Source organism: Antedon bifida, chromosome 3, assembly GCF_963402885.1.
Source record: "Antedon bifida chromosome 3, ecAntBifi1.1, whole genome shotgun sequence".
NCBI classification, from domain to species: Eukaryota; Metazoa; Echinodermata; class Crinoidea; order Comatulida; family Antedonidae; genus Antedon; species Antedon bifida.
Window position 1 is genome coordinate 19052726 of NC_136228.1, and position 27500 is coordinate 19080225.

General features: G+C 33.9%; 2 protein-coding genes across 2 annotated transcripts in view; one reads left to right on the forward strand and one right to left on the reverse strand.

The window, feature by feature from the left end:
- LOC144837882 (2,3-bisphosphoglycerate-independent phosphoglycerate mutase-like) overlaps positions 1 to 27500 on the reverse strand; it is a 119245-nt gene that overhangs the window by 65757 nt on the left and 25988 nt on the right. The gene's annotated exons all lie outside the window — the stretch shown is intronic.
- Positions 1011 to 27383, forward strand: LOC144837183 (uncharacterized). The gene is made up of 10 exons (XM_078692199.1): positions 1011 to 1539; positions 1810 to 2205; positions 2555 to 2647; positions 2764 to 2841; positions 3108 to 3206; positions 3567 to 3644; positions 6414 to 6479; positions 12667 to 12729; positions 22227 to 22283; positions 27346 to 27383. Exons 1-10 carry the CDS (start codon positions 1011 to 1013, stop codon positions 27381 to 27383), a joined length of 1497 nt encoding a protein of 498 aa, XP_078548325.1.

Below are 27500 nucleotides of genomic sequence, written 5' to 3' on the forward strand. Positions count from 1 at the left end.
TTTAATATTAACTTATTTTCATCGTGTGTTTTTTTAAATACAAAAAGTCAAATAGGCCTAGGCCTAGATTAGAAATGTGGAATAGTGAAGGATACCTAAAAATTATAGAGACATATAAGAGCCATAATAATTATCTACTCTCGTTTGGTAGGTCCTACCAAACGAGAGTAGATAATTATTATGGTATTTGCAACATTCTGAGTCTCATTTGGTCTCGTTTTTGTTTCCGTTTGGTGCTTAGTACGACACTTCAGGACGGTCATGCTAATATTCGCCTGGCAGGGCTGAGTAGCGCCCGGTAGGGTTATATGATATAAAATGATATCAAGCAAATGTTATTAACACATTTTAGTGGTAAATTTAACTTAGGCCTAGATATATTTTTCTTTCCAATAAACAAGTTAAAATCAAATCAAATCAACAAATTATTTGTATGATTCGTAAGAATATTGCAAAGATACAACTAACATTAAAGTTTGTGTTGGATATTCATATTATTATCCAATAAAAAAGTTCATTTAGTACCAAAAATACTTTATGACAGGTCACTTTTGTTAGGCCGTATGTTTACAGTGGCGTAACGCTCACTGGCTAAACCTAGGGGCCCTGAAGCTTCCGGGGCCCCTGAGCAGTGCCCAGAGGAAAAACCGTGGCATTAAAATATGTAGAAAAAGGCTAAAAACCCTCGAGGTCTCCAGAGGACCACTTGAGGTTCCTAAACCAGGGGCCTCAGGCCTCTGCCTTACACAACTGTTTGTTTATTGTGGTGGAGCATGTAACTATCTTATACTTAAGTAACATATTTTTAATCACTGATTAGTTTGCATTTATTGTGTTCAATGGTTTATAGAAAAAAAAACAGAAAATACTGTAATGCAACTAAAAACCACTGCAAAATTTGAAAAATGAATAGTCTTTCACAATTGGCTTTTAGTGAGATATGTTGCACATATTGTCAAGAATTTTATAATTTATTCCCAACTATTTATTTTACAGATACCAAATGTAGTATGGATGGAAGTGAAGTTAACCAAAAGTTTATGGACTTAAAGAAAAATTTCAGTCAACACTATAATGGCCACAAATATCGTTGGTTAAAATTGTGTCTTTTTGATATTGTAGATCTATCTGACCTTACTGATGACAATTTTTCAGCAAATGATTTATTAAATAGACTAGATGATTTTGGTGTTATTACTCCAACTAATGTAAACATTCTGTTAGAGATTTCTGATCTATCATGTTTAGACAAGGCAAACAATCTTGTAGTTCAGTATATGAAAGAGAACAAAATTCAAACTACTTATGTGAAAAGGCTAACCCAATATCGAAAACGACTTTTTAAGACCATGAAGAAAGTTGGACAAGATGACATTAAGAATGTTATTGGGTATTATGACCTGCAAATATATCCAACCAATATGTGGGATGTGGTGTTTCAATTGGAAAGAGACACAACTTTGGCAGATGAAGAAGATAAAATAAAGAGGTTTGCTGGTCTCCTTAGTCCATTAGCAAGGAATGTACTACTTGATATCTGTATGTATCAATATTTTTTATAATTTATTGACATATAATCTAATCACATTCTGTAGTTTTTAGTACTCTTTATTGAAGTTACTATTTGTGTTTTTTTTTCATGAACTTTCTTTCAACTATACTAATGTATCTGGCATAAACTTATGATTCCTTCTAGTAAATGTTACAAAATTGACTAAGATACTGGACATGCCGTGAAGATACATTACACATTCTTCCTATGTGCATGTTTTTAAAAATAAAATATATGATTTGTTTTAATTATTGAAGGTGCACAAATACCAATAAACCTAAAAAGAAGGTATCCTGACTCTGAAGATAACCCATCTACACAAACAGGTGATACTCGACATTTGCAAGTTATCTACGATGGTAAACAAGTGATATCATTAGTTCATGATAGAAAAGAAGAAATTGAAATTTGCTTTAAAAGGAAAGGTTTTACAAGCATCAATGTGATACAAGGTTCTATCATATTTGAAGCATGTCTATACGATCCAAAGGCACTAGAACATCTATGGGTACAGCACCAAAATGGGCACCTCTCAAGAGAACTGGCAGAAATATTATTTGCAGAGAAATATTTAAATGGGTTTGAAAAAGAATGGACAATACATATTGATGATGAAAAGTACCACACTGCACTCAGTATGTTAAAAGGAGAAGGTAAGAAATCAGAATAATTGTTCATCCCATTTGGCAGTAAAATTTTTCCAGCAAAGTGAATTATTTTGCTTATCAAATCACTTTTATTTCCATCAAAATAACAAATTTTAAAAATATAACAATACAAAAATTGATGGTTATGTACAACAAAGGAGCCTGTAAATAACATTGTACACCATTACGAAAAAACAAAACATCAACAAACGACGAATAGAAAATTAATACTTAAACATTTTATGTTGAAGCAATACTATTATAAAACATTGGCTGTTTTAACTATTCTTAATACATTAAATTATTAACAATATATTTTTTTCGTATTTTGTTTGTTTTGTTAATTTACCTACAGAAGCAAAAAAGGATACAGAGTTATACACGCACTTGGAATTGACAATTGATGTGGACCAAGAAGAGATAACAAAACATATTGAACCTGAAATTGGTACGTTTTTAATAGACAAATAAATAGTTGTTACAAATATTTAGGCAGCTTTTATTCTTACATTTTACAGTTAGGCTATATTATAAAATTACTTAATTATTATTATTCAAATTTAGATAGCATTGGTGTGACAGAAAAACCTGAAGAATCGCATTCAACTGTGATCAGCAGCAAGGAACAGGGATCAGAAATAGGTTATTATTATTATTTACAATGATTATACTGTGCTAACAATATTTGCTATAGTATTACAATTCTTACTGTGTGTGCTACAAGTGTACGTGTCATGTTTTTTCTATAGGATGGTTGGAGCAAGAAAACTTAAGCATTGCATTATCATATTTGTTTAAAATTGGTGTTATCAAAGATTCTTTGATGTTTAACATATCTTACGTTTTGAAGCAATCCACAATAATGGATTGTTTACTCTTTTATGTATATCGTTTTTTGTTGATCTTAGTGTTGTGTGCAGAAGAGACAAAGGAAAAAGATGTTACAACCCACTTGACAATTGATGTGGATCAAGAACAAAAAACAAAACATGTTGGAGCTGAAGTTGGTGTGTACTGAATATTGGTTTAAAATAATTTTAGTAGGAAACATTTTATTCTTATATCTTATTTACAAGTAAATGATAGATTATTCAAATTTTGTGTAATATTAGTTTTTTTATTAGAGAAACCAGAGGACTTCCATTCAGCAATAATCAGCAGAAAGAAGCAGGAATTAAATATAGGTTATTATTTTTATAAATATAAATATTTGTTTTTTTTTATCATTTTTAATGGATGTACTATCAAGTCATATTTCCATAGCTTGTTGATTATATAGAGTATGCTATCCATTCATTTTAAATTAAGAATTGTATAGCAACTGCATCCTCCCATTGGCATAAATGTACAATTTATCATTGATACAGATGTAGCTGTTTCTGATATTGATGAAGGACATTATACACTATCTGAAATGGATCTAGAAAGTGTTGGCTCAAAAATGGGTGAGTTCTCTGTAGTTGAAACATAGGCTGTGTTTATACAACACCCTAAATTTGAACACGTCTTTAATTTTTAGCGTGTTGCACGGGCCGAGGTCAACCCCACAAAAACCTTGCAGTTATACATTAAATCGTAATACCGTGTTATACCGTAGTTCATAATACTAAGTTGTATATATACTCGCATGCATTATGAATTAATATGAGTTTATAGGATTTTATAAAGGATGATTTCGTTTAAAATCTAGTTTATTCAGTTATTGAGTTTTTAAATCTGCTTTTGAAATTATGAAAAAAAATGTTTTAGAATTAGGATAAAACTATGCTACATTTTGCCAAATTATGCCAACATTTGATTAGCGTTAATGTTAAGTGCTAAATCGGTTAAAATATGCAAAAAAGGCACAATTATCTACTAGATTTGGTCAACATTTTCAAAGCATATACTTTTTTTTAACGAGAGGTCAAAACAATACCCTGAGGACACTTCCAACACGCCAACAGCAACCAGGAATCCACAAAATTTTAGGATTCAGCCAAGTAGCCTTTTTTGCAATTAAAATCTCATTACACGGAATCTCTTCGATGTTATACAACACACTTCTCGTAGGCGTGTTGAATATGCGTGTAATAGCATGTTGTATAAACGCGCCCAAAGACAATTTTGATGGGCTCTCATCTTAATTGTAAATTATTTATTTAAATATATACAGTATGTAGGCCTAAATAATTGCAAAAAAAGAGAGAACTCAAATATATTAGGAATGGTAATTGGAAAAAGTTTGAAAAGGGAGGAGTAGGTTTGCATTCCGTTTATGTTTGATATTATAATCCCGAAAATGCCACAACAAAAATGCATCAATATAATTGTAAAACCTGGGAAATAATTGAGAGGCTCTCTTCGACGATGCTGTGAAATATTGAACATTGCATGTTAAAATGTTTGGCCCACTATTAACCAACATTTTTTAAGTATACACTTTTGCCGGACCCAAGGGTTTTGTATATAAATAGATAATAATTGTAAAAGGCCTATATGCCTTCATATCATGAAGACAGTAATACAACACTAACCCTCACATTCCATTTATTTCAAGGACATTAGATCTTCTCTTCTCATGTTGGCTTTGATTAATATGACATATGGCCATCTTATCTTCAATATTGTTCGTAAACATTTGAATTGAAATGTGTCAAGTTTCTGTTATTTTCCATGTCGCACAACTGTAACACTGATCAAACAAGTGATCTAAAAAGTCTTAATTTGAATAGATGTAAATGTTTACAGTGATGAATTGTGTCTATTTTTTGTCATACAGTATATAGTATTTTGACAGAATACACTGTATAAATTATATACAGTGTAGCATAGAAGAAATTACGAGACCCATCTTTTATTCCAATTTCCAATGACGTAATTGAAATGAAACATGAAGATAACATTTTTAGATAATTGTCTAATTAATTATATTCATAAAAATTTGAAGAATTTTGGGGAAGTAAAAGCAAGATACGCAGTCTTAAACACAACAAACATTTTATGAAAGAGATGAAAATCCGACTTTTTTAATTCAACTGACCATATGTATTGATAGGCAACATTTTATTATATAATTCAACATTTAATACATATTATTCAACAGCCTCCCTAATAAGATTTAATCATGTTTAATCACTTTTCATTCTGAGGAGCTATAACAATTGAAATATACTGTGTCGATCAAATTAAGTAACTTACGTTATTCAACATTTTTGATTTGATGACGTAATAAAAATGAAAATGTTTGTAACTCATGTGGAAAAGAATTGATTGACAAAGAAGATATTAAAATCTAGGATAGAATACTCAATTAAATGGGATTAACAAGTACAAAAGAGAAAAAAAATCCTATTTTTTATATTTGAGTGGCCATGCGGTGACGTCATCTCATCCGGTAGGTACAAATTTTACAGGAACAAATCGGCTTCCATAATAATATTTTAAAAATAGAGGTCACCAACCATCCTGAGGAGCTATAATCGATAAAAATAGGTATATTTTTGCACAAATTTTCATTAAATTACCCATTTTTTAGCACAATTAAAGTTCATCGAAATGAATGATATCTATTACAGAAGGTATGAAAAACAAAAATCAATTGCAAAAACCATTTTTCTATGCTTTGTACGAGCTGTGTGTGCGCAAAATGCAGAACATTTAGAAACGCTCAAAATGTCATGAAATGTACGCAAAATTGATTAGAAATTTATGTTGCGCATTTTTAAATTTTAAATACGCATACCCGCATATTTTTTTGCGTAGCACGCTATTTTTATCATGTCATAAATTGCTCCATATTATGAAGTATACTTTTTTTTTCATTGAAAAATATTTTTTGGTTCAGAATTTATGATCAACCATAAAATGTCATAAAATCATGTGTAACTTACGCTGCGCAACTCTGAAGTCATATAACAAAGTTTCCTGCACATCTACAGTTAGAGGTCAAACTTCTGACAAAGTTAAACAATGTTAGGTTGACAAGATTTAGTGATACAGCTGCAACAAAATTCATGGAAAGAAAGAAGAATAAGAAAAAAAAAGATCCTGACAATATCAAGGGGTTATCCGCCAAGTGTGGATAACCAATAAAAGGTTTATTTGGCACTTATGCAGCAGATGACAGCCTTCACATTCTATTGATGATTATATGATTTCCAGATGAAAGTTAATTTCTACTATGTTAGAAGATTATATACTAAAAGTACATGATTTTTTATATTTTGATTTAGCTGTGCAAACATATACTGAAGTGACTAATAAAAGAGATCTTGAACAAGAACTTGAATCTATTAAAGGTAGGCTGAAATATTGGTTCAGTTCAATACAAATTAATTAAAAATATACAAATAATGAATGTTATGAGTGTAATGCTACGAATAATGGCATAAGGTGAATGATGAAAGGTTATATAATATACCAACATGTCAAAGCTAAGTTGATATTTAACCTTTCATCATTCACCAAATGGCATTATTTGTACCATTAAACGAATATAAAACATTCATTATTTGTTTTATATAACATAACGAGTTTGATATTGATACTGTGGGATTTGTGTGTGGCAACTGGCGTTGGCGATAAATAAATAAGTCATCTATTGGGATGTAAATTCTAACGTTTCATCTCGTTCCGATGTCATGGATCTACAATTTCTTTACATATTTAGAATAATAATTTTATAAATGACAACAAAAGTTCTCCATAATCGTGTTAGACAATTTTAAGAAATTACTGTTTTATTTTGGTACTTTATTTTAATGTACACCGCGTGAGTGATTTGGTCGGGGCGAACATTACACGTTCAAATTATCCGCAACGTCTTAAAAACTGTACCACGTGATCGTATTTCACCAATCATGCTCTGGTTACAGATGAGGGAATCCCCAAACTCACACACGGCAACGTCACACGTGGACAAAAATATTCAATCATGGATGGAGTAACTAGACAATTTGTTTGATTTTGTTTGAACAAATGCTGCTGTAAACGAAGAAATGATGCATCTTATTTTTATCATCCTATTGTATTGAAATAGTCTCCTTCTCATATAGGAAATGGGATTTTTAGAATGTTACCACTTAAACCAGTGTGCTATATTAATATTCGTACAGGCTAGCTACGTCTTAGGCTCCAGCCTAAAGGCTTAAGGCTACGCTAGCCTAGGTCTGGAGGTGGTAGTGTATACTAGGCTACTCTCAAGATGGCATAGGCTAGGTAGGCCCAGCAGCAACACAGTACAGTTAGGCCTGCTACTAAACTATAACTAAATGAGCCATTATTAAGTTAAAACGGAAACGGAATACAAAGACACAGGTAAGGATAGCATAATTTTACTACATTTTGAGCAAACACAATATAAATACACATTAAAATTAATATATTATTAATAATTACTAATTAATAATTGTTTGAAATAATTAATTTGGTCTGGCCTAGTTAGCAGGCTTTCCCTATACTGTACCTAGGCTATCCTATTATGCATTCATTTTAGTAGTATTCATACATCAGCCCGGTATTATTTTTATTTATAAATGCTTAATTTTGATTTAAAATAATTTATTTCATTTCAACTGTATCTTTTCAATTCAATTTATCTTCAATTTATGTCTAGGTTGTCTAGTGGAAAGGAGGCACCAAAATGCTTAACACTGTTCACTGCTTCTGGTAAGTTTTGGATCCTTTTTTATTGTAGAGATGAGAAATGCCAAATGCTTTAAGTTTTGTTATCAGTATGATGTACAATAGTAGTAAAAGTGGTAATGAAAGTTAAAATAGTAATGAAACCAAGAAATAAGCTGAAAAACATCCATTACTTTAAAATTGTTTTATATACCAGGTTGCATTGTCAATAAATACTATATAGTATGTGTGGTAGAGTAAGTAAAGTTGAGAATGTTTCAACATTTCTGTGTATGGTTTACCACAAATCTGAACTAATTTTTAAATATAAAACCAAAAAGATTAATTGTAATTTAATAATATTCAGTTTAACTAAAATATTAAGTAATCAATATAAATTAGATAATCTATTCTTGATTATTTGTTACAGAAATGATACCAGCTTCAAAACAATTGTCGTCATCTTGAATTTTTCATAAACTTCACCACCATCAACTGGCTGAATGTAAAATACTTACTGCAAATGTTGATGAATCTCTGTTGATCACATTTTGTTCCAGCACAATATTTAATTGTACCTACCTACCACATACTTTATATGAAGGATATTCCACATAGTAATTATTACTACATAGTTAAAGTTTAGTGCCTTGAGCACTTTTAGTGGATATGTGCGCTATATAAATTGTTATATTATTATTATTATTAAAGTATATTTGCTATTTCCATTGTACACTAGCCATGCCGCACCTGAAATTGACAAGAGTAGGATTATATACACTGTATATTGGGCAACATGTAGGGTTGTGAAAAAACACAAATCCAAAAGAAATTAATAAATGAAAATACATGTACCATAAGGTGCATGTACACAAAGTATTTGTTTTGTGTTTATATATATTTATATTGTGTGTATATATGTCCAGTTCATATCAGAATCAACAATAATAATTCTGTCCACAAGAGTTACATTCAATATAACAACAGTAAAAATGAACTGGTAGGCCTACTTATCTGGTGTTTCACAGAAAAAAAGGGGTTGTTTTTATGGCTCCTGCCCTAATTGGCACTAACATAATATAAATACATAGTGAGAGTTGATTATAACTTAACTGCTCAAAAAACGACTACTAAAGAATATAAAAATTATCTATAAAATTGGCCAAATCTCAGTTTTTGCACCTTCATAATTAAAAACTTCCTAAAGCTGACAAGTTAAAACTTTAAATGTTGGTTACAAACCCTTTTAAATAGTTGAGGAAAAAATATGAATAGGGTATGTCAGTTAGTTACGAAGATATTGTGCCTTAAAAATCTTGAAAAGTGCAATTACAACTAAATAATTGTAATTTTTCAGTTTTCCTCACTAGTCCGGTCCCTAAGAGGAAATGATGTTACCATAGTGGATACAAGTGTGCCCTTTGGCATGTTGATAGAACATGATATGGAGATACCAAAACAAAGTTGCTGGAAATCTGATTTGACCTCTGTGACCTCTGACCTCAATTTTTATATTTCTACCTTAAGCAGCCATATCTCGGGAACGGGTTGGACAATTGAAATGATATTGGTGTCAAATAGATCAGAGGGTACATATTTATATTCACTCTAATACAACTTTTTTTTTAAAAACGACAGGAAATGTAATTTCTAAATGTTTTGACCTTTGACCTCGGCTTACTGTATCTCAATAACTACTGGTCGAAATTTCTTGAAATTTATTTCAAATTGTTAAGAGCATACATATTTATATATGCTCTAATTAAACATGTTCTTCCAAATTCACATGAAATGTCATTTACTGACCTTTGACCTTTAATGTTTGAATATTTTTGTATCTCTGTAACCAAATGTCATAAAAAGTTCAGTTTGGTGTCAAATTGTTCAGAATGTAAACATTTATATTAGCTCTAATAGAAGATGTTATCATACTTTTACTGGAAATACCAGTTATGGCAGTTTGAGGTATGACCAGGATATACTGAAGCGTACGTGTGTCATACTTATAATAACATACCCAAAATATAGATTTAATGGACCAGAACTACATTCAATATCCTATTTAGGTTACCTTTTACAGTTTTCTTTAGACCTTCAATTTCAATATAACTCCATCGCATTGTATGCCTACACCGTAAGAGCAACACTTAGTATCAACATAAAATTAGATAAACTCAAAGTTGATGAATATTTTATAAAAAAAGAAAGAAAATCAAGATCTTAAAGAAAAGATTGATACTCATAAAACATATGACCTAATTACCAATTATAGTAAAGTATGCTGAAAAAATGAAATGTTGAAAACAGTGAGGAAAAAGCGAAGGAAAGAATGAAAATCTGAAATTTAAAAGGATCAAAGACAAATTAATTACAAAGCTGATTTCTTTCCAAGAACATACTGTAGTGGAATAATATAAAGGAAAACGAACCAGTGAGCAGTCAAAAAAATTACCATCCATTCTTGTAAAGGAAGTGAAAGAGGCTTTAAGGCAAATGCAAGAAAACAAAGGTCCCAACACTTATGATGAAGATGAGGCAATAACACATCCAGCTCATAAGACTATACAACAAAATCTTTGAAACCAGAAGAAATGAAGAGAAGCAATGATATACTTTAATCCATAAAAAGATGACAAAACTGAAGTATCAACAATCAACAATTACCGACCAAACGAACATTATCACATACATACAAATAATTTACAAAAGTAATCCAAAATAAAATCAGAGACCAATTAGAAGTAGATAAACCAAGATATAAGGCTTCATACATTAGGACAATCTTATACATTTTATCAATTGAAACTCAAATAAAAATGAAATGAATATCACCAAATCAAAGGAGAAAAACAAGGAGACACTCAAGATCTTCACTGCATTGGAAGAGGTATTCAATCAAAAGCTAAATCTTAAAAATATAGTAAATATCACTTATAAAAAGACAAAATAAACTGTTAAAACCACATTGACTTCCAGCCTATTTATAGTCGGGTGCGTGCAACGCGACTTTACAGTTCACTATGTCGGTCGGTTTGTTGGTCGGTAAACACTAACTCAAATCTGTACTGTACTGTATATGGCCTTGTTTGCTTTGATTACAGTTTTTTCAGGTATGCCCTATATCATTTTTTTTCAAACCAATTTTTGGTGAAAGTGAATAACTATTATGTTACATTAAAATTGCATATTCAACAAAAATATTTGTAAACATTATTTTGTCATGGGGAAAATAATTATATCTTTAATAGCATGTAATATTGTTAGCAAATATTTCAAATGTAGTTTTGAAACTTTCCCATTACAAACAATTGCCATCATTTTGATAACATTACAATACACTCATCTTCTGGGACTTATTTTCAAATGTAGCTTAAAACTTTCCAGTACAATTCTGGTCATTTTGATGTGTATAGATGTATGCAGTAGCATTTGTAAAGCGAGAGAGAGGGAGGTGGTTGGGGTGGATGGAGAGACACATATTTTTTACATGTTTGTCTACACTATCAAACTAGTTTAACAAAAAAGGTGTGATGTGCCCAAATATGGTAGTGATATGATGTCATCGTGCCCATATATTGGGCACATCATCGTTTTTGTCGCATAAAGTTTGATTATTAGTTGCTAAATATATGCAAAACGATGGGTCATAGCTCAAAATAGCATTTCCAATTGAATTCTGACAAAATCTTTTGTTAGAGCAAATATAAATGTGTATATTCTGAACAATTTGACATCAAACTGAACTTATTAGGACAAATAGTTACCGAGATATAGACATATTCAAACATTAAAAGTCAAAGGTCAAAAAAGCTTACTTTATGGTAATTTTTTGAAAAAAGTTTCTATTATACTAAATATTAGATTTATTTTCGTAACATTTTGAGCCCATTCTCAAATCTCTGTGATTGCGCGTTATTGAGCTATTAGGCGATCAAGGTCAAAGGTCAAACTGAAAAATATAGCCTTTGCAGCCATTTTTGTACAATTTCTTTCATTGTAGCGAATATAAATATATATCTTCCAAGCATTTTGACAGCAAAATTAATTTAAAATGTCCATGCGTTGTCAAGATAGGGTGATTTTTAGTTGTATAATAGAAAAATATAACAATTGAGGTCAAAGGTCACAGAGGTCAAATCAGATTTCCAGTAACTTTGTTTTGGCATCTCCACACTATACTCTACCAAACTGCTATATTGAATAATTTGTATCCAGTCTGGTAACATCCCACCCCTTTTTCTCCCCTTAGGGACTGGACTACACATACGAAATACTTATTTTAAAAATTTAAAATTTTGGATTAGAGTGTTCACAATATACTAGACTATTCACAGAGAAAGTATAATAACATTTTAACAAGGACCTTTAAAGATATTGGCCCATAAAAGTAACTCCTGACCTCAAAATATGCCGTTTTTGCAGTATTGGGGTATGTTTGAGAGGCCATTGCTCAAAATTGTCCAAATATTTTGTGGAGAACTTTAGATATATTGTGGGTAACGTATTCATTTCACAATATCAACTTTCAAAATGTAGATCCAAGAGGTGGGAACGAAATCCATGTTCTAGGCCTCTTTTGAGTTACTGCTTATGGCCTAAGGTGAACGCAACACCTAACTAGGCCTGGGCAGGTAGACCAGACCCAGCAGATATTCTAACTGGTTATTGGCTATATAATGTAACAGATATCACCTTTTGTATCGATAAAATATAAGATTTGATATTCCCTCAAGCAAAATATCATTCCCTCTGGGATGTCAAATCTTGTATTTCACCTCTAAGCAGGCGATATCTGTATAATAATTTTTTAATAACAAAACAATTCTTTTGACAGCCATAATTGAATGTTGTATTTGTTTACAGGATCAATAAGCTTTTATGAAGAATCTAAAAAAGCACTGGAAGATGAACTCATTGAAAATGAAAGTGAGTCTTTACAATAATCAGGTTATAAATTAGATTCTGTATCTTGTCACAGCTCAGTTTATTACAATGTGCGACATACAGTGTTACAAAGTGTGACCAGCTCAGTTTCTTACAATGTGCGACATGCAGTGTTACAAAGTGTGACAGCTCAGTTTATTACAATGTGCGACATACAGTGTTACAAAGTGTGACAGCTCAGTTTCTTACAATGTGTGACATACAGTGTTACAAAGTGTGACAGCTCAGTTTATTACAATGTGCGACATGCAGTGTTACAAAGTGTGACAGCTCAGTTTATTACAATGTGTGACATACAGTGTTACAAAGTGTGACAGCTCAGTTTATTACAATGTGCGACATGCAGTGTTACAAAGTGTGACAGCTCAGTTTATTACAAAGTGCGACATGCAGTGTTACAAAGTGTGACAGGTTAGTTTATTACAATATGTGACATACAGTGTTACAAAGTGTGACAGCTCAGTTTATTACAATGTGCGACATACAGTGTTACAAAGTGTGACAGCTCAGTTTATTACAATGTGTGACATACAGTGTTACAAAGTGTGACAGCTCAGTTTATTACAATGTGCGACATACAGTGTTACAAAGTGTGACAAAGTGTGACAGCTCAGTTTATTACAATGTGCGACATGCAGTGTTACAAAGTGTGACGGCTGACTGTATTACAAAGTGTGACAGCTCAGTTTCTTACAATGTGCGACATACAGTGTTACAAAGTGTGACAGCTCAGTTTATTACAATGTGTGACATACAGTGTTACAAAGTGTGACAGCTCAGTTTATTACAATGTGCGACATGCAGTGTTACAAAGTGTGACAGGTTAGTTTATTACAATGTGTGACATACAGTGTTACAAAGTGTGACAGCTCAGTTTATTACAATGTGCGACATACAGTGTTACAAAGTGTGACAGCTCAGTTTATTACAATGTGCGACATACAGTGTTACAAAGTGTGACAAAGTGTGACAGCTCAGTTTATTACAATGTGCGACATGCAGTGTTACAAAGTGTGACGGCTGACTGTATTACAAAGTGTGACAGCTCAGTTTCTTACAATGTGCGACATACAGTGTTACAAAATGTGACAGCTCAGTTTATTACAAAGTGCGACATGCAGTGTTACAAAGTGTGACAGGTCAGTTTATTACAATGTGTGACATTCAGTGTTACAAAGTGTGACAGCTCAGTTTCTTACAATGTGCGACATGCAGTGTTACAAAGTGTGACAGCTCAGTTTATTACAATGTGCGACATGCAGTGTTACAAAGTGTGACAGCTCAGTTTATTACAATGTGCGACATACAGTGTTACAAAGTGTGACAGCTCAGTTTATTACAAGGTGTGACATACAGTGTTACAAAGTGTGACAAAGTGTGACAGCTCAGTTTATTACAATGTGCGACATACAGTGTTACAAAGTGTGACAAAGTGTGACAGCTCAGTTTATTACAATGTGCGACATGCAGTGTTACAAAGTGTGACGGCTGACTGTATTACAAAGTGTGACAGCTCAGTTTCTTACAATGTGCGACATACAGTGTTACAAAGTGTGACAGCTCAGTTTATTACAATGTGTGACATACAGTGTTACAAAGTGTGACAGCTCAGTTTATTACAATGTGCGACATGCAGTGTGACAAAGTGTGACAGCTCAGTTTATTACAATGTGCGACATACAGTGTTACAAAGTGTTACAAAGTGTGACAGCTCAGTTTATTACAATGTGCGACATGCAGTGTTACAAAGTGTGACGGCTGACTGTATTACAAAGTGTGACAGCTCAGTTTCTTACAATGTGCGACATACAGTGTTACAAAGTGTGACAGCTCAGTTTATTACAATGTGTGACATACAGTGTTACAAAGTGTGACAGCTCAGTTTATTACAATGTGCGACATGCAGTGTTACAAAGTGTGACAGGTTAGTTTATTACAATGTGTGACATACAGTGTTACAAAGTGTGACAGCTCAGTTTATTACAATGTGCGACATACAGTGTTACAAAGTGTGACAGCTCAGTTTATTACAATGTGCGACATACAGTGTTACAAAGTGTGACAAAGTGTGACAGCTCAGTTTATTACAATGTGCGACATGCAGTGTTACAAAGTGTGACGGCTGACTGTATTACAAAGTGTGACAGCTCAGTTTCTTACAATGTGCGACATACAGTGTTACAAAGTGTGACAGCTCAGTTTATTACAAAGTGCGACATGCAGTGTTACAAAGTGTGACAGGTCAGTTTATTACAATGTGTGACATACAGTGTTACAAAGTGTGACAGCTCAGTTTCTTACAATGTGCGACATGCAGTGTTACAAAGTGTGACAGCTCAGTTTATTACAATGTGCGACATGCAGTGTTACAAAGTGTGACAGCTCAGTTTATTACAATGTGCGACATACAGTGTTACAAAGTGTGACAGCTCAGTTTATTACAATGTGCGACATGCAGTGTTACAAAGTGGGACCAGCTCAGTTTATTACAAGGTGTGACATGCAGTGTTACAAAGTGTGACCAGCTCAGTTTATTACAATGTGCGACATGCAGTGTTACAAAGTGTGACAGCTCAGTTTATTACAAGGTGTGACATGCAGTGTTACAAAGTGTGACCAGCTCAGTTTATTACAAGGTGTGACATGCAGTGTTACAAAGTGTGACAGCTCAGTTTATTACAAGGTGTGACATGCAGTGTTACAAAGTGTGACCAGCTCAGTTTATTACAAGGTGTGACATGCAGTGTTACAAAGTGTGACAGCTCAGTTTATTACAAGGTGTGACATACAGTGTTACAAAGTGTGACAGCTCAGTTTCTTACAATGTGTGACATACAGTGTTACAAAGTGTGACAGCTCAGTTTATTACAAGGTGTGACATACAGTGTTACAAAGTGTGACAGCTCAGTTTCTTACAATGTGCGACATGCAGTGTTACAAAGTGTGACCAGCTCAGTTTATTACAATGTGCGACATACAGTGTTACAAAGTGTGACAGGTCAGTTTATTACAAGGTGTGACATACAGTGTTACAAAGTGTGACAGCTCAGTTTCTTACAATGTGCGACATACAGTGTTACAAAGTGTGACAGCTCAGTTTCTTACAATGTGTGACATGCAGTGTTACAAAGTGTGACAGCTCAGTTTCTTACAATGTGCGACATACAGTGTTACAAAGTGTGACAGCTCAGTTTCTTACAATGTGTGACATACAGTGTTACAAAGTGTGACAGCTCAGTTTATTACAATGTGCGACATGCAGTGTTACAAAGTGTGACAGGTTAGTTTATTACAATGTGTGACATACAGTGTTACAAAGTGTGACAGCTCAGTTTATTACAATGTGTGACATACAGTGTTACAAAGTGTGACAGCTCAGTTTATTACAATGTGCGACATACAGTGTTACAAAGTGTGACAAAGTGTGACAGCTCAGTTTATTACAATGTGCGACATGCAGTGTTACAAAGTGTGACGGCTGACTGTATTACAAAGTGTGACAGCTCAGTTTCTTACAATGTGCGACATACAGTGTTACAAAGTGTGACAGCTCAGTTTATTACAATGTGTGACATACAGTGTTACAAAGTGTGACAGCTCAGTTTATTACAATGTGCGACATGCAGTGTTACAAAGTGTGACAGGTTAGTTTATTACAATGTGTGACATACAGTGTTACAAAGTGTGACAGCTCAGTTTATTACAATGTGCGACATACAGTGTTACAAAGTGTGACAGCTCAGTTTATTACAATGTGCGACATACAGTGTTACAAAGTGTGACAAAGTGTGACAGCTCAGTTTATTACAATGTGCGACATGCAGTGTTACAAAGTGTGACGGCTGACTGTATTACAAAGTGTGACAGCTCAGTTTCTTACAATGTGCGACATACAGTGTTACAAAGTGTGACAGCTCAGTTTATTACAAAGTGCGACATGCAGTGTTACAAAGTGTGACAGGTCAGTTTATTACAATGTGTGACATACAGTGTTACAAAGTGTGACAGCTCAGTTTCTTACAATGTGCGACATGCAGTGTTACAAAGTGTGACAGCTCAGTTTATTACAATGTGCGACATGCAGTGTTACAAAGTGTGACAGCTCAGTTTATTACAATGTGCGACATACAGTGTTACAAAGTGTGACAGCTCAGTTTATTACAATGTGCGACATGCAGTGTTACAAAGTGGGACCAGCTCAGTTTATTACAAGGTGTGACATGCAGTGTTACAAAGTGTGACCAGCTCAGTTTATTACAATGTGCGACATGCAGTGTTACAAAGTGTGACAGCTCAGTTTATTACAAGGTGTGACATGCAGTGTTACAAAGTGTGACCAGCTCAGTTTATTACAAGGTGTGACATGCAGTGTTACAAAGTGTGACAGCTCAGTTTATTACAAGGTGTGACATGCAGTGTTACAAAGTGTGACCAGCTCAGTTTATTACAAGGTGTGACATGCAGTGTTACAAAGTGTGACAGCTCAGTTTATTACAAGGTGTGACATACAGTGTTACAAAGTGTGACAGCTCAGTTTCTTACAATGTGTGACATACAGTGTTACAAAGTGTGACAGCTCAGTTTATTACAAGGTGTGACATACAGTGTTACAAAGTGTGACAGCTCAGTTTCTTACAATGTGCGACATGCAGTGTTACAAAGTGTGACCAGCTCAGTTTATTACAATGTGCGACATACAGTGTTACAAAGTGTGACAGGTCAGTTTATTACAAGGTGTGACATACAGTGTTACAAAGTGTGACAGCTCAGTTTCTTACAATGTGCGACATACAGTGTTACAAAGTGTGACAGCTCAGTTTCTTACAATGTGTGACATGCAGTGTTACAAAGTGTGACAGCTCAGTTTCTTACAATGTGCGACATACAGTGTTACAAAGTGTGACAGCTCAGTTTCTTACAATGTGTGACATACAGTGTTACAAAGTGTGACAGCTCAGTTTATTACAATGTGCGACATGCAGTGTTACAAAGTGTGACAGGTTAGTTTATTACAATGTGTGACATACAGTGTTACAAAGTGTGACAGCTCAGTTTATTACAATGTGTGACATACAGTGTTACAAAGTGTGACAGCTCAGTTTATTACAATGTGCGACATACAGTGTTACAAAGTGTGACAAAGTGTGACAGCTCAGTTTATTACAATGTGCGACATGCAGTGTTACAAAGTGTGACGGCTGACTGTATTACAAAGTGTGACAGCTCAGTTTCTTACAATGTGCGACATACAGTGTTACAAAGTGTGACAGCTCAGTTTATTACAATGTGTGACATACAGTGTTACAAAGTGTGACAGCTCAGTTTATTACAATGTGCGACATGCAGTGTTACAAAGTGTGACAGGTTAGTTTATTACAATGTGTGACATACAGTGTTACAAAGTGTGACAGCTCAGTTTATTACAATGTGCGACATACAGTGTTACAAAGTGTGACAGCTCAGTTTATTACAATGTGCGACATACAGTGTTACAAAGTGTGACAAAGTGTGACAGCTCAGTTTATTACAATGTGCGACATGCAGTGTTACAAAGTGTGACGGCTGACTGTATTACAAAGTGTGACAGCTCAGTTTCTTACAATGTGCGACATACAGTGTTACAAAGTGTGACAGCTCAGTTTATTACAAAGTGCGACATGCAGTGTTACAAAGTGTGACAGGTCAGTTTATTACAATGTGTGACATACAGTGTTACAAAGTGTGACAGCTCAGTTTCTTACAATGTGCGACATGCAGTGTTACAAAGTGTGACAGCTCAGTTTATTACAATGTGCGACATGCAGTGTTACAAAGTGTGACAGCTCAGTTTATTACAATGTGCGACATACAGTGTTACAAAGTGTGACAGCTCAGTTTATTACAAGGTGTGACATACAGTGTTACAAAGTGTGACAAAGTGTGACAGCTCAGTTTATTACAATGTGCGACATACAGTGTTACAAAGTGTGACAAAGTGTGACAGCTCAGTTTATTACAATGTGCGACATGCAGTGTTACAAAGTGTGACGGCTGACTGTATTACAAAGTGTGACAGCTCAGTTTCTTACAATGTGCGACATACAGTGTTACAAAGTGTGACAGCTCAGTTTATTACAATGTGTGACATACAGTGTTACAAAGTGTGACAGCTCAGTTTATTACAATGTGCGACATGCAGTGTGACAAAGTGTGACAGCTCAGTTTATTACAATGTGCGACATACAGTGTTACAAAGTGTGACAAAGTGTGACAGCTCAGTTTATTACAATGTGCGACATGCAGTGTTACAAAGTGTGACGGCTGACTGTATTACAAAGTGTGACAGCTCAGTTTCTTACAATGTGCGACATACAGTGTTACAAAGTGTGACAGCTCAGTTTATTACAATGTGTGACATACAGTGTTACAAAGTGTGACAGCTCAGTTTATTACAATGTGTGACATGCAGTGTTACAAAGTGTGACCAGCTCAGTTTATTACAAAGTGCGACATGCAGTGTTACAAAGTGTGACCAGCTCAGTTTATTACAAAGTGTGACATGCAGTGTTACAAAGTGTGACAGGTCAGTTTATTACAAAGTGCGACATGCAGTGTTACAATGTTTGACAGCTCAGTTTATTACAATGTGTGACATACAGTGTTACAAAGTGTGACAGGTCAGTTTATTACAAAGTGCGACATGCAGTGTTACAATGTTTGACAGCTCAGTTTATTACAATGTGTGACATGCAGTGTTACAAAGTGTGACAGCTAAGTTTATTACAAAGTGCGACATGCAGTGTTACAAAGTGTGACAGCTCAGTTTATTACAATGTGCAACATGCAGTGTTACAAAGTGTGACAGCTCAGTTTATTACAAGGTGTGACATACAGTGTTACAAAGTGTGACAGCTCAGTTTATTACAATGTGTAACATACAGTGTTACAAAGTGTGACAGCTCAGTTTATTACAATGTGCGACATGCAGTGTTACAAAGTGTGACAGCTCAGTTTATTACAAAGTGCGACATGCAGTGTTACAAAGTGTGACAGGTTAGTTTATTACAATATGTGACATACAGTGTTACAAAGTGTGACAGCTCAGTTTATTACAATGTGCGACATACAGTGTTACAAAGTGTGACAGCTCAGTTTATTACAATGTGTGACATACAGTGTTACAAAGTGTGACAGCTCAGTTTATTACAATGTGCGACATACAGTGTTACAAAGTGTGACAAAGTGTGACAGCTCAGTTTATTACAATGTGCGACATGCAGTGTTACAAAGTGTGACGGCTGACTGTATTACAAAGTGTGACAGCTCAGTTTATTACAATGTGCGACATACAGTGTTACAAAGTGTGACAGCTCAGTTTATTACAATGTGCGACATACAGTGTGACAAAGTGTGACAAAGTGTGACAGCTCAGTTTATTACAATGTGCGACATGCAGTGTTACAAAGTGTGACGGCTGACTGTATTACAAAGTGTGACAGCTCAGTTTCTTACAATGTGCGACATACAGTGTTACAAAGTGTGACAGCTCAGTTTATTACAAAGTGCGACATGCAGTGTTACAAAGTGTGACAGGTCAGTTTATTACAATGTGTGACATACAGTGTTACAAAGTGTGACAGCTCAGTTTCTTACAATGTGCGACATGCAGTGTTACAAAGTGTGACAGCTCAGTTTATTACAATGTGCGACATGCAGTGTTACAAAGTGTGACAGCTCAGTTTATTACAATGTGCGACATACAGTGTTACAAAGTGTGACAGGTCAGTTTATTACAAGGTGTGACATACAGTGTTACAAAGTGTGACAGCTCAGTTTCTTACAATGTGCGACATACAGTGTTACAAAGTGTGACAGCTCAGTTTCTTACAATGTGTGACATACAGTGTTACAAAGTGTGACAGCTCAGTTTATTACAATGTGCGACATGCAGTGTTACAAAGTGTGACAGGTTAGTTTATTACAATGTGTGACATACAGTGTTACAAAGTGTGACAGCTCAGTTTATTACAATGTGCGACATACAGTGTTACAAAGTGTGACAGCTCAGTTTATTACAATGTGCGACATACAGTGTTACAAAGTGTGACAAAGTGTGACAGCTCAGTTTATTACAATGTGCGACATGCAGTGTTACAAAGTGTGACGGCTGACTGTATTACAAAGTGTGACAGCTCAGTTTCTTACAATGTGCGACATACAGTGTTACAAAGTGTGACAGCTCAGTTTATTACAAAGTGCGACATGCAGTGTTACAAAGTGTGACAGGTCAGTTTATTACAATGTGTGACATACAGTGTTACAAAGTGTGACAGCTCAGTTTCTTACAATGTGCGACATGCAGTGTTACAAAGTGTGACAGCTCAGTTTATTACAATGTGCGACATGCAGTGTTACAAAGTGTGACAGCTCAGTTTATTACAATGTGCGACATACAGTGTTACAAAGTGTGACAGGTCAGTTTATTACAAGGTGTGACATACAGTGTTACAAAGTGTGACAGCTCAGTTTCTTACAATGTGCGACATACAGTGTTACAAAGTGTGACAGCTCAGTTTCTTACAATGTGCGACATACAGTGTTACAAAGTGTGACAGCTCAGTTTATTACAATGTGTGACATGCAGTGTTACAAAGTGTGACAGCTCAGTTTATTACAAAGTGTGACAGGTATTACAAAGTGCGATGTAACAAGTTGTTGTTACTACGTTATGGCTAGTTGTTTTTAATTGCCTACTTTCGGTACACGATTCGATTACAACATCCAACATCGTGATTGTAAGCTATTGACAAAAGTTATAAAAATTACTATTCTACTTTGTAAAGCATACATTTATTCAAATGTATTGATTGACAGCTATAGAACATTCCAAATCTGTTTTTCAAGCTTCAATTTCATCAGCATCTTCTGTATGCAAACAGAAATTTGATACAAAACATGATTTTTCGGATTGTTTGAAAGATTTCTTTCCTATCTGTGAATGCAGTTGGTAAACAAATGGTTAACAAATGGTTGCTCAATTTTCAAAACCATAGTGATTGCTCAATCGTTTCATTTAACCTAAATATTATCTATAGGCCTAGAAGAATAATAGCTACAGTAGGCCCTATAGGCTAGGTAATTGTTACCATCTGTGTTTATTGGTATACTGCCTTACTTTGATGAAAGTGCTACTTTTGAGTAGTAGACCAAAACAGGTTTTTGTTTTTCATTACAATAATTTAATATTTTTAATTTCAATACACCAATAAAAAATAGTTTTTACAAATTTGTTTAATTTTTGTTTAATTAAAAGGGTGAAATTACAGATAACGCAATTATCATTATTAATGAATTATTTGTACTAAAGAGTCAGTATAGTCCTACGGTACACATATAGCCTTGCGTTAAAAAAAATGTTCAGTTATTTTTACATTATAACAATTAAACCTTTTTTACAATTATATTTCTATTTTTTATTAAATCTTAATGTTTTTTTATAGAATTTCTGAGACATTATGGATTTCTTAAAGAAGAACTTGAAGAGATTATAAGTAAAGGTAAGTTACAGTCATATTTTGAAGGATAGGATTAACAATTTGTAACGATATCTTAAAAGATGCTGTATTGGATTTTTGATAGGAGTAGGAGGTTTTCAACTGCATATAATCTAGGATCTTGTGGCAGATAATTTCGCCCATTTCACAGAAGGAGAAGAACACATTAATATTGATTTTACCACTGAACACGTCAGTCTGAGCTTGTAGTCTGGTCTAATTGCCAGACCCCTTGGAAACCCTACAGTTATTTCACCCCTGGACCAAAATTGGTACACATAGTAGTATGTCATTACTTCTAATGAAGCAAAAATGATTATGCCATCCTGTGACCTGAAGTATATTTACAGTCCAGAATTGTGTTTATTTTTTGTCATAGTATTTACAGAATATACCTGATTATATACAGTGTAGCAAAGAAAAATTATGGGACCCACTTATATTCTAATTTTTAACATTACGTCATCAAAATGAAACGTGCAGAAGAAGTGCTCAAACTTTGGACGCCGAGTAGAACAGTTATAGATGGCGAGCACAAGAAGTTCAAACACGGATCATTCAACAATGTCGCATGGCAAAAATTCTCAAAATTATTACAAAAGCGTGCATTATAGTGAATTATCACAATAGACAGAGCAAATGCCGGATGACAATATAATTGCAAGAATACAATCAGGTGTCATAAATGAAATTAAGTAACCTACGTTATTCTAATTTTTTTACATGATGATGACATAAACATTTAAATGTTTGTAACTCCCGATAATTGATTGAAGAAGAACACATTAAAATCTGGGAAAAATGGGGTATGGATGAGCAAAATGCAGTTTATTATTATTATTAACCTGTACAAAATCCTATTTTAAACTTTTGGGTGGCCATATGATGTCACAACATCCAACGGGTATAAATGTTATATCGATTCAGCAGCTTCCATAATAAATGTTAATAAAATTAGGGTCACCAACCATCCTGAGGAGGTATGATAGATTCAAAATAGGTACTATATACTTTATCCATAACACAAAAGTTTCCAAATAAAATAGTATGAACGAAATAAAGATTTATAATAATTAGTTATCCGCATTCAGCGGATAACTCCTTGTAACTGTCCTGTTTCATCTTCTTCTTTTTATGGCAGTGCTGATAACTCCTTGTTATTGTATGGGATCTTTTTTTTGGTTATCCACAACTTAGAAGTCACATGAGTTAAAAATATTTTAATTTTTATGATGTCATCATGTCTAAAAATGTAAATAACATGGGTCACTTATTTTCATCTTTACAGTAAATTTTAATCTGTTATAGCTCGTCAGAATAAAAAGTGATAATCATGATTAAAACATTTTCCGGAAGCTATTGGATTGTAGATACGAATTCATGTGAATATTTTGAAAATCAGATGTTGTGACGTCATCATATGGCCAGTTGAATATTAAAAGTAGTATTTTCATATTTTGCGTCATAGTTCATGACATTTAAAAGAGCGCGCATCCATATTCTACGTATCCAAATTTCTTCAACACGTTGATATGTTGTTGCTCAGATAATTTCCTTCCAAAATTGCTATCTACGTGTTTCATTTTGATGACGTCATCATGTTAAAAATTAGATTGAAAGATGGGTCTCGTAATTTCATCTATCATCATCATCAGGCATCCTTCAGTCAAGATTGACTATGGAGACGACATTGGAGAGAATTTCATCCGTTTTCCAGTGAGTCTGTGTGAGTTCCAGTGGCTGATCTATGCTACACTGTATATAACATATACAGTGTATTCTGTTATAATACCGCAATGATATAGGTACAATTCAGCACTGTAAACATATTGAATTCATGTCATAGGATGGCATAATAATTGTCGACGTTCATAATAGTTTAACGTATGTGCATGTTGCATTTCCGCAGATAACCCGAACTCGTCAAAGTAAACGAGTTCAAATCTAGTTGCGGATAACCCTTGTGATTGTAAATATCTTTTTTTTCATCATCTTTGTTCTTCTTTCTTTCCCGGATTTTTGTGAGCAGCATATCCCCTATTGCTTGTGAATATATCTTTTGTATAACTTTGTCATTATATGGACATTTACCTGAAGTTGTGCACCTCCATATTTTGAATGACGTCAGAGTTGCGCAATGTGACTTACGCGCGATTTTATGAATTTCAATGATTGATCATAGGATAAAAAATAAAAGTCATTTTGTATTGACACTTGGTGAAAATTTAAGTCATATTAAGGGCAAACTTTCTATGGATTAAAATTGGCATGTTTTACTAGAAGTTACGCGCGCACGCTCATTTAAAGTTTCAAAATGCGCAAAATTAATTTCTAATCTTTCTACGCTGATCATGACATTTTGAGCATGTCAAAAATTCCCGCACGCGCGAAAATGTTTACGCCTATGGTGCGCACGGTGTACGAAAATCATGTTTTTTTCTCTTAAATTGTGATTTTCTAGCCTTTCCTAGTCATTTTTAAAAAGATTGACATCATTTCAAATTAAAATGACTTCATACGAACACGTTGATTTAGACCATTTGCGTGCGCTTTATAGTTGCGAAATTTACAAAATATTGTCAAAATTATGCCTAATTTGAATCTATTATAGATCTTCAGGATCAAAGGTGACCCCCAATTTTTTTAACTTATTATGTAAGAAGATAAATTGTAGATATGAATTCATGCAGAATTTTTACCTCTCGGATGTTATGACGTCATCGTATGGCCACATGAATGTAAAATATACGATTTTTGTCTCTTTCATTATTGCTCATCACATTCAACAGAGCGCATCTCCACTTATTCGTTTTCCATTTTCACCCCGATTTTGATATTTTCTAGGTCAATGAACTATCTATCGTATTAGTTAAAAATATTTTAATTATTATGACGTCATCATGTCTAAAAATGTAAATAACATTATTTTCATCTTTACAGTAAATTTCAATCTGTTATAGCTCACCAGAATAAAAAGTGATAATCATGATTAAAACGTTTTCTGGAAGCTATTGGATTGTAGATACGAATTCATGTGAACATTTTGCCAATCAGATGTTGTGACATCATCATATGGCCAGTTGAATATAAAAAGTCGTATTTTCATATTTTGCGTCATAGTTCATCACATTTAAAAGAGCACGCATCTATATTTTACATATTCAAATTTCTTCTACACGTTAATACGTTGTTGCCGAGATAATTTCCTTCCGAAATTGCTATCTTAGTTTTTCATTTTGATACCGTCGCCATGATAAAAATTGGAATAAATGGCGGGTCCCGTAATTTCACCTATTCTACACTGTATGTAATATGTATACAGATTTTACTGTTTATACTGACTGTAACAGAATGGTATAGCCCAAATCATTTATTTCCTACCTATTTCTATAATGTAGCAGGCCAAATAAGACTTGGTTCTGATTAGCTATTTTATTGTGCGTGTAATTTAACTACACTTTAAATTGTGGTAAACAACTTATCGGACCTTGTAGGTATATAAGGTCATAATGCCATGATCTTTTTCTGTGTGCAATATTCCAACGTATGACGTGCGCGTGGCGTTTGTCGTGCGGATAACTAACTCGTCAAAGTGACGAGTTCAAATCTAGTAATTTATTTGGAAGCTACACTTTTGAAACAGTAGCACACTTCTTTAAAGGAAAGGAACACCCTGGGCTAAATGTGCCACTGTGCTTATAGATAAATGTAATAAAAACATGATTACAATGGTTCAAGGTACAATAGTAAGCAATTTAGTTAAAAAATAGACTTATAAACGACAACATATCGGAAACTGAACAGCGCCATTTTGACAGGTTAAGAGCAATTATGTGACGTCAGATTAGGTGGACGCATTCAAGCAAATCCAAGCGTCCATCGTCTTAGCAGTATTTCAATATGGAAGTGCGGGATATAACCATAATTAAAATCAATTAAATAGCCTAACATACCTAATATTTTCGGAATATGGTTTGGAGTTTTTATAATTCAGAAAATTTACAGAAAGAGAGTTAGTTTTGCGTCGTGCTGAAAAAAGAAGAGAAGAAGAAGAACATTCTCGAGCATAACAAGCCGTCGAAGAATGGTGTACTTTCGGCCAGTGTATCTGTATGCCTTACTAGGCCTAGAACTCGTGTTGAACGAAAATAAAGTAAGACACTGCATCGTCAACCAACAGCCTCCGTTTGGAAGGTTTGCCAGTTAATTCCCCTACCAAATCCCGTTTGAAACAACTAGGCAATAAAAGTAACAATAGATTAACAATAGCTGAAAGATTTACGAATTGGCTTGCAGAAGAAAAGATCGATCAAAGGTTTGTTTACCAAGCCAGCGCATGCTCATACCGTGTCATCGCCATCCTGCATGACCGCATGTCGCGTTATTAGCCAATCATATTAGCGGATTCGCTTAGCCAATAAAAGCGCCGAATGCAACCGCGAATCTTAAAATTTTCGTCGGCCGTATCTGACGTCACAAACAGGCTGCCATGAGCATAAGATGGCGATTTTCAAAAGTCTTGAAAACAGCTTTAAAATCCTGTTTACTAGAAACCTACAAATCCGATTAAAACATAAATTGTTCTAAATATTAAGTTGGTAGGGTTACTTTTATAATAGTTACGTAACATATAAAGGTGTTCCTTTCCTTTAATGAAGGTGTGTCCATAGTACAGTAAGTAAAATAAAAGTTATAGAAAAAAAAATTAACAATAGGCCTATTTACAAGGAAACTTGAAATAAATTATGTACAAGATATAAAAATAACATGAACAAAAGTAAAACAGGATTTAAAAAGCAAAGAACTAATCATTGATTTCCCTTCTTTTTTTCCATGCCCATTTGGTGAAACCAAAGGTAGTGTAGTAGGAAGATATCACACTTTCTATTCGATCAATGCAAAACTCGAGACACTATGGGCGCCTATTTCAAGGGCGCCTCGCACGTCGAGTAGGGATACGGAAAGTTATTGTATAGGAAATAGGCTATATAACAGCAGAATAATATGACTGTAAAATTAAGATTTAATATGAATTAACATATAAAATGTAATGTTATCTTTATAGAAAGTGCAAATGAATCGTATGTTTATGCTTTGGAATAAAAATGTGTGTTTACCTGGAATTGTTTAGGTACCTGGAATATCTACCATATTTTATTTCTTTTATTTTAATGTTTTTATTTGCAAATCAACTGAACTTTTTTTAAATTATTATTGTAT

Excerpts from the sequence above, each read along its gene's own strand:
- LOC144837183 (XM_078692199.1), top strand. The coding sequence starts at position 1,011 with ATGGATGGAAGTGAAGTTAACCAAAAGTTTATGGACTTAAAGAAAAAT. Across the intron at positions 3,645-6,413 it reads AAGTGTTGGCTCAAAAATGG|CTGTGCAAACATATACTGAA; the intron begins GTGAGTTCTCTG and ends ATTTTGATTTAG. Across the intron at positions 6,480-12,666 it reads AGAACTTGAATCTATTAAAG|GATCAATAAGCTTTTATGAA; the intron begins GTAGGCTGAAAT and ends ATTTGTTTACAG.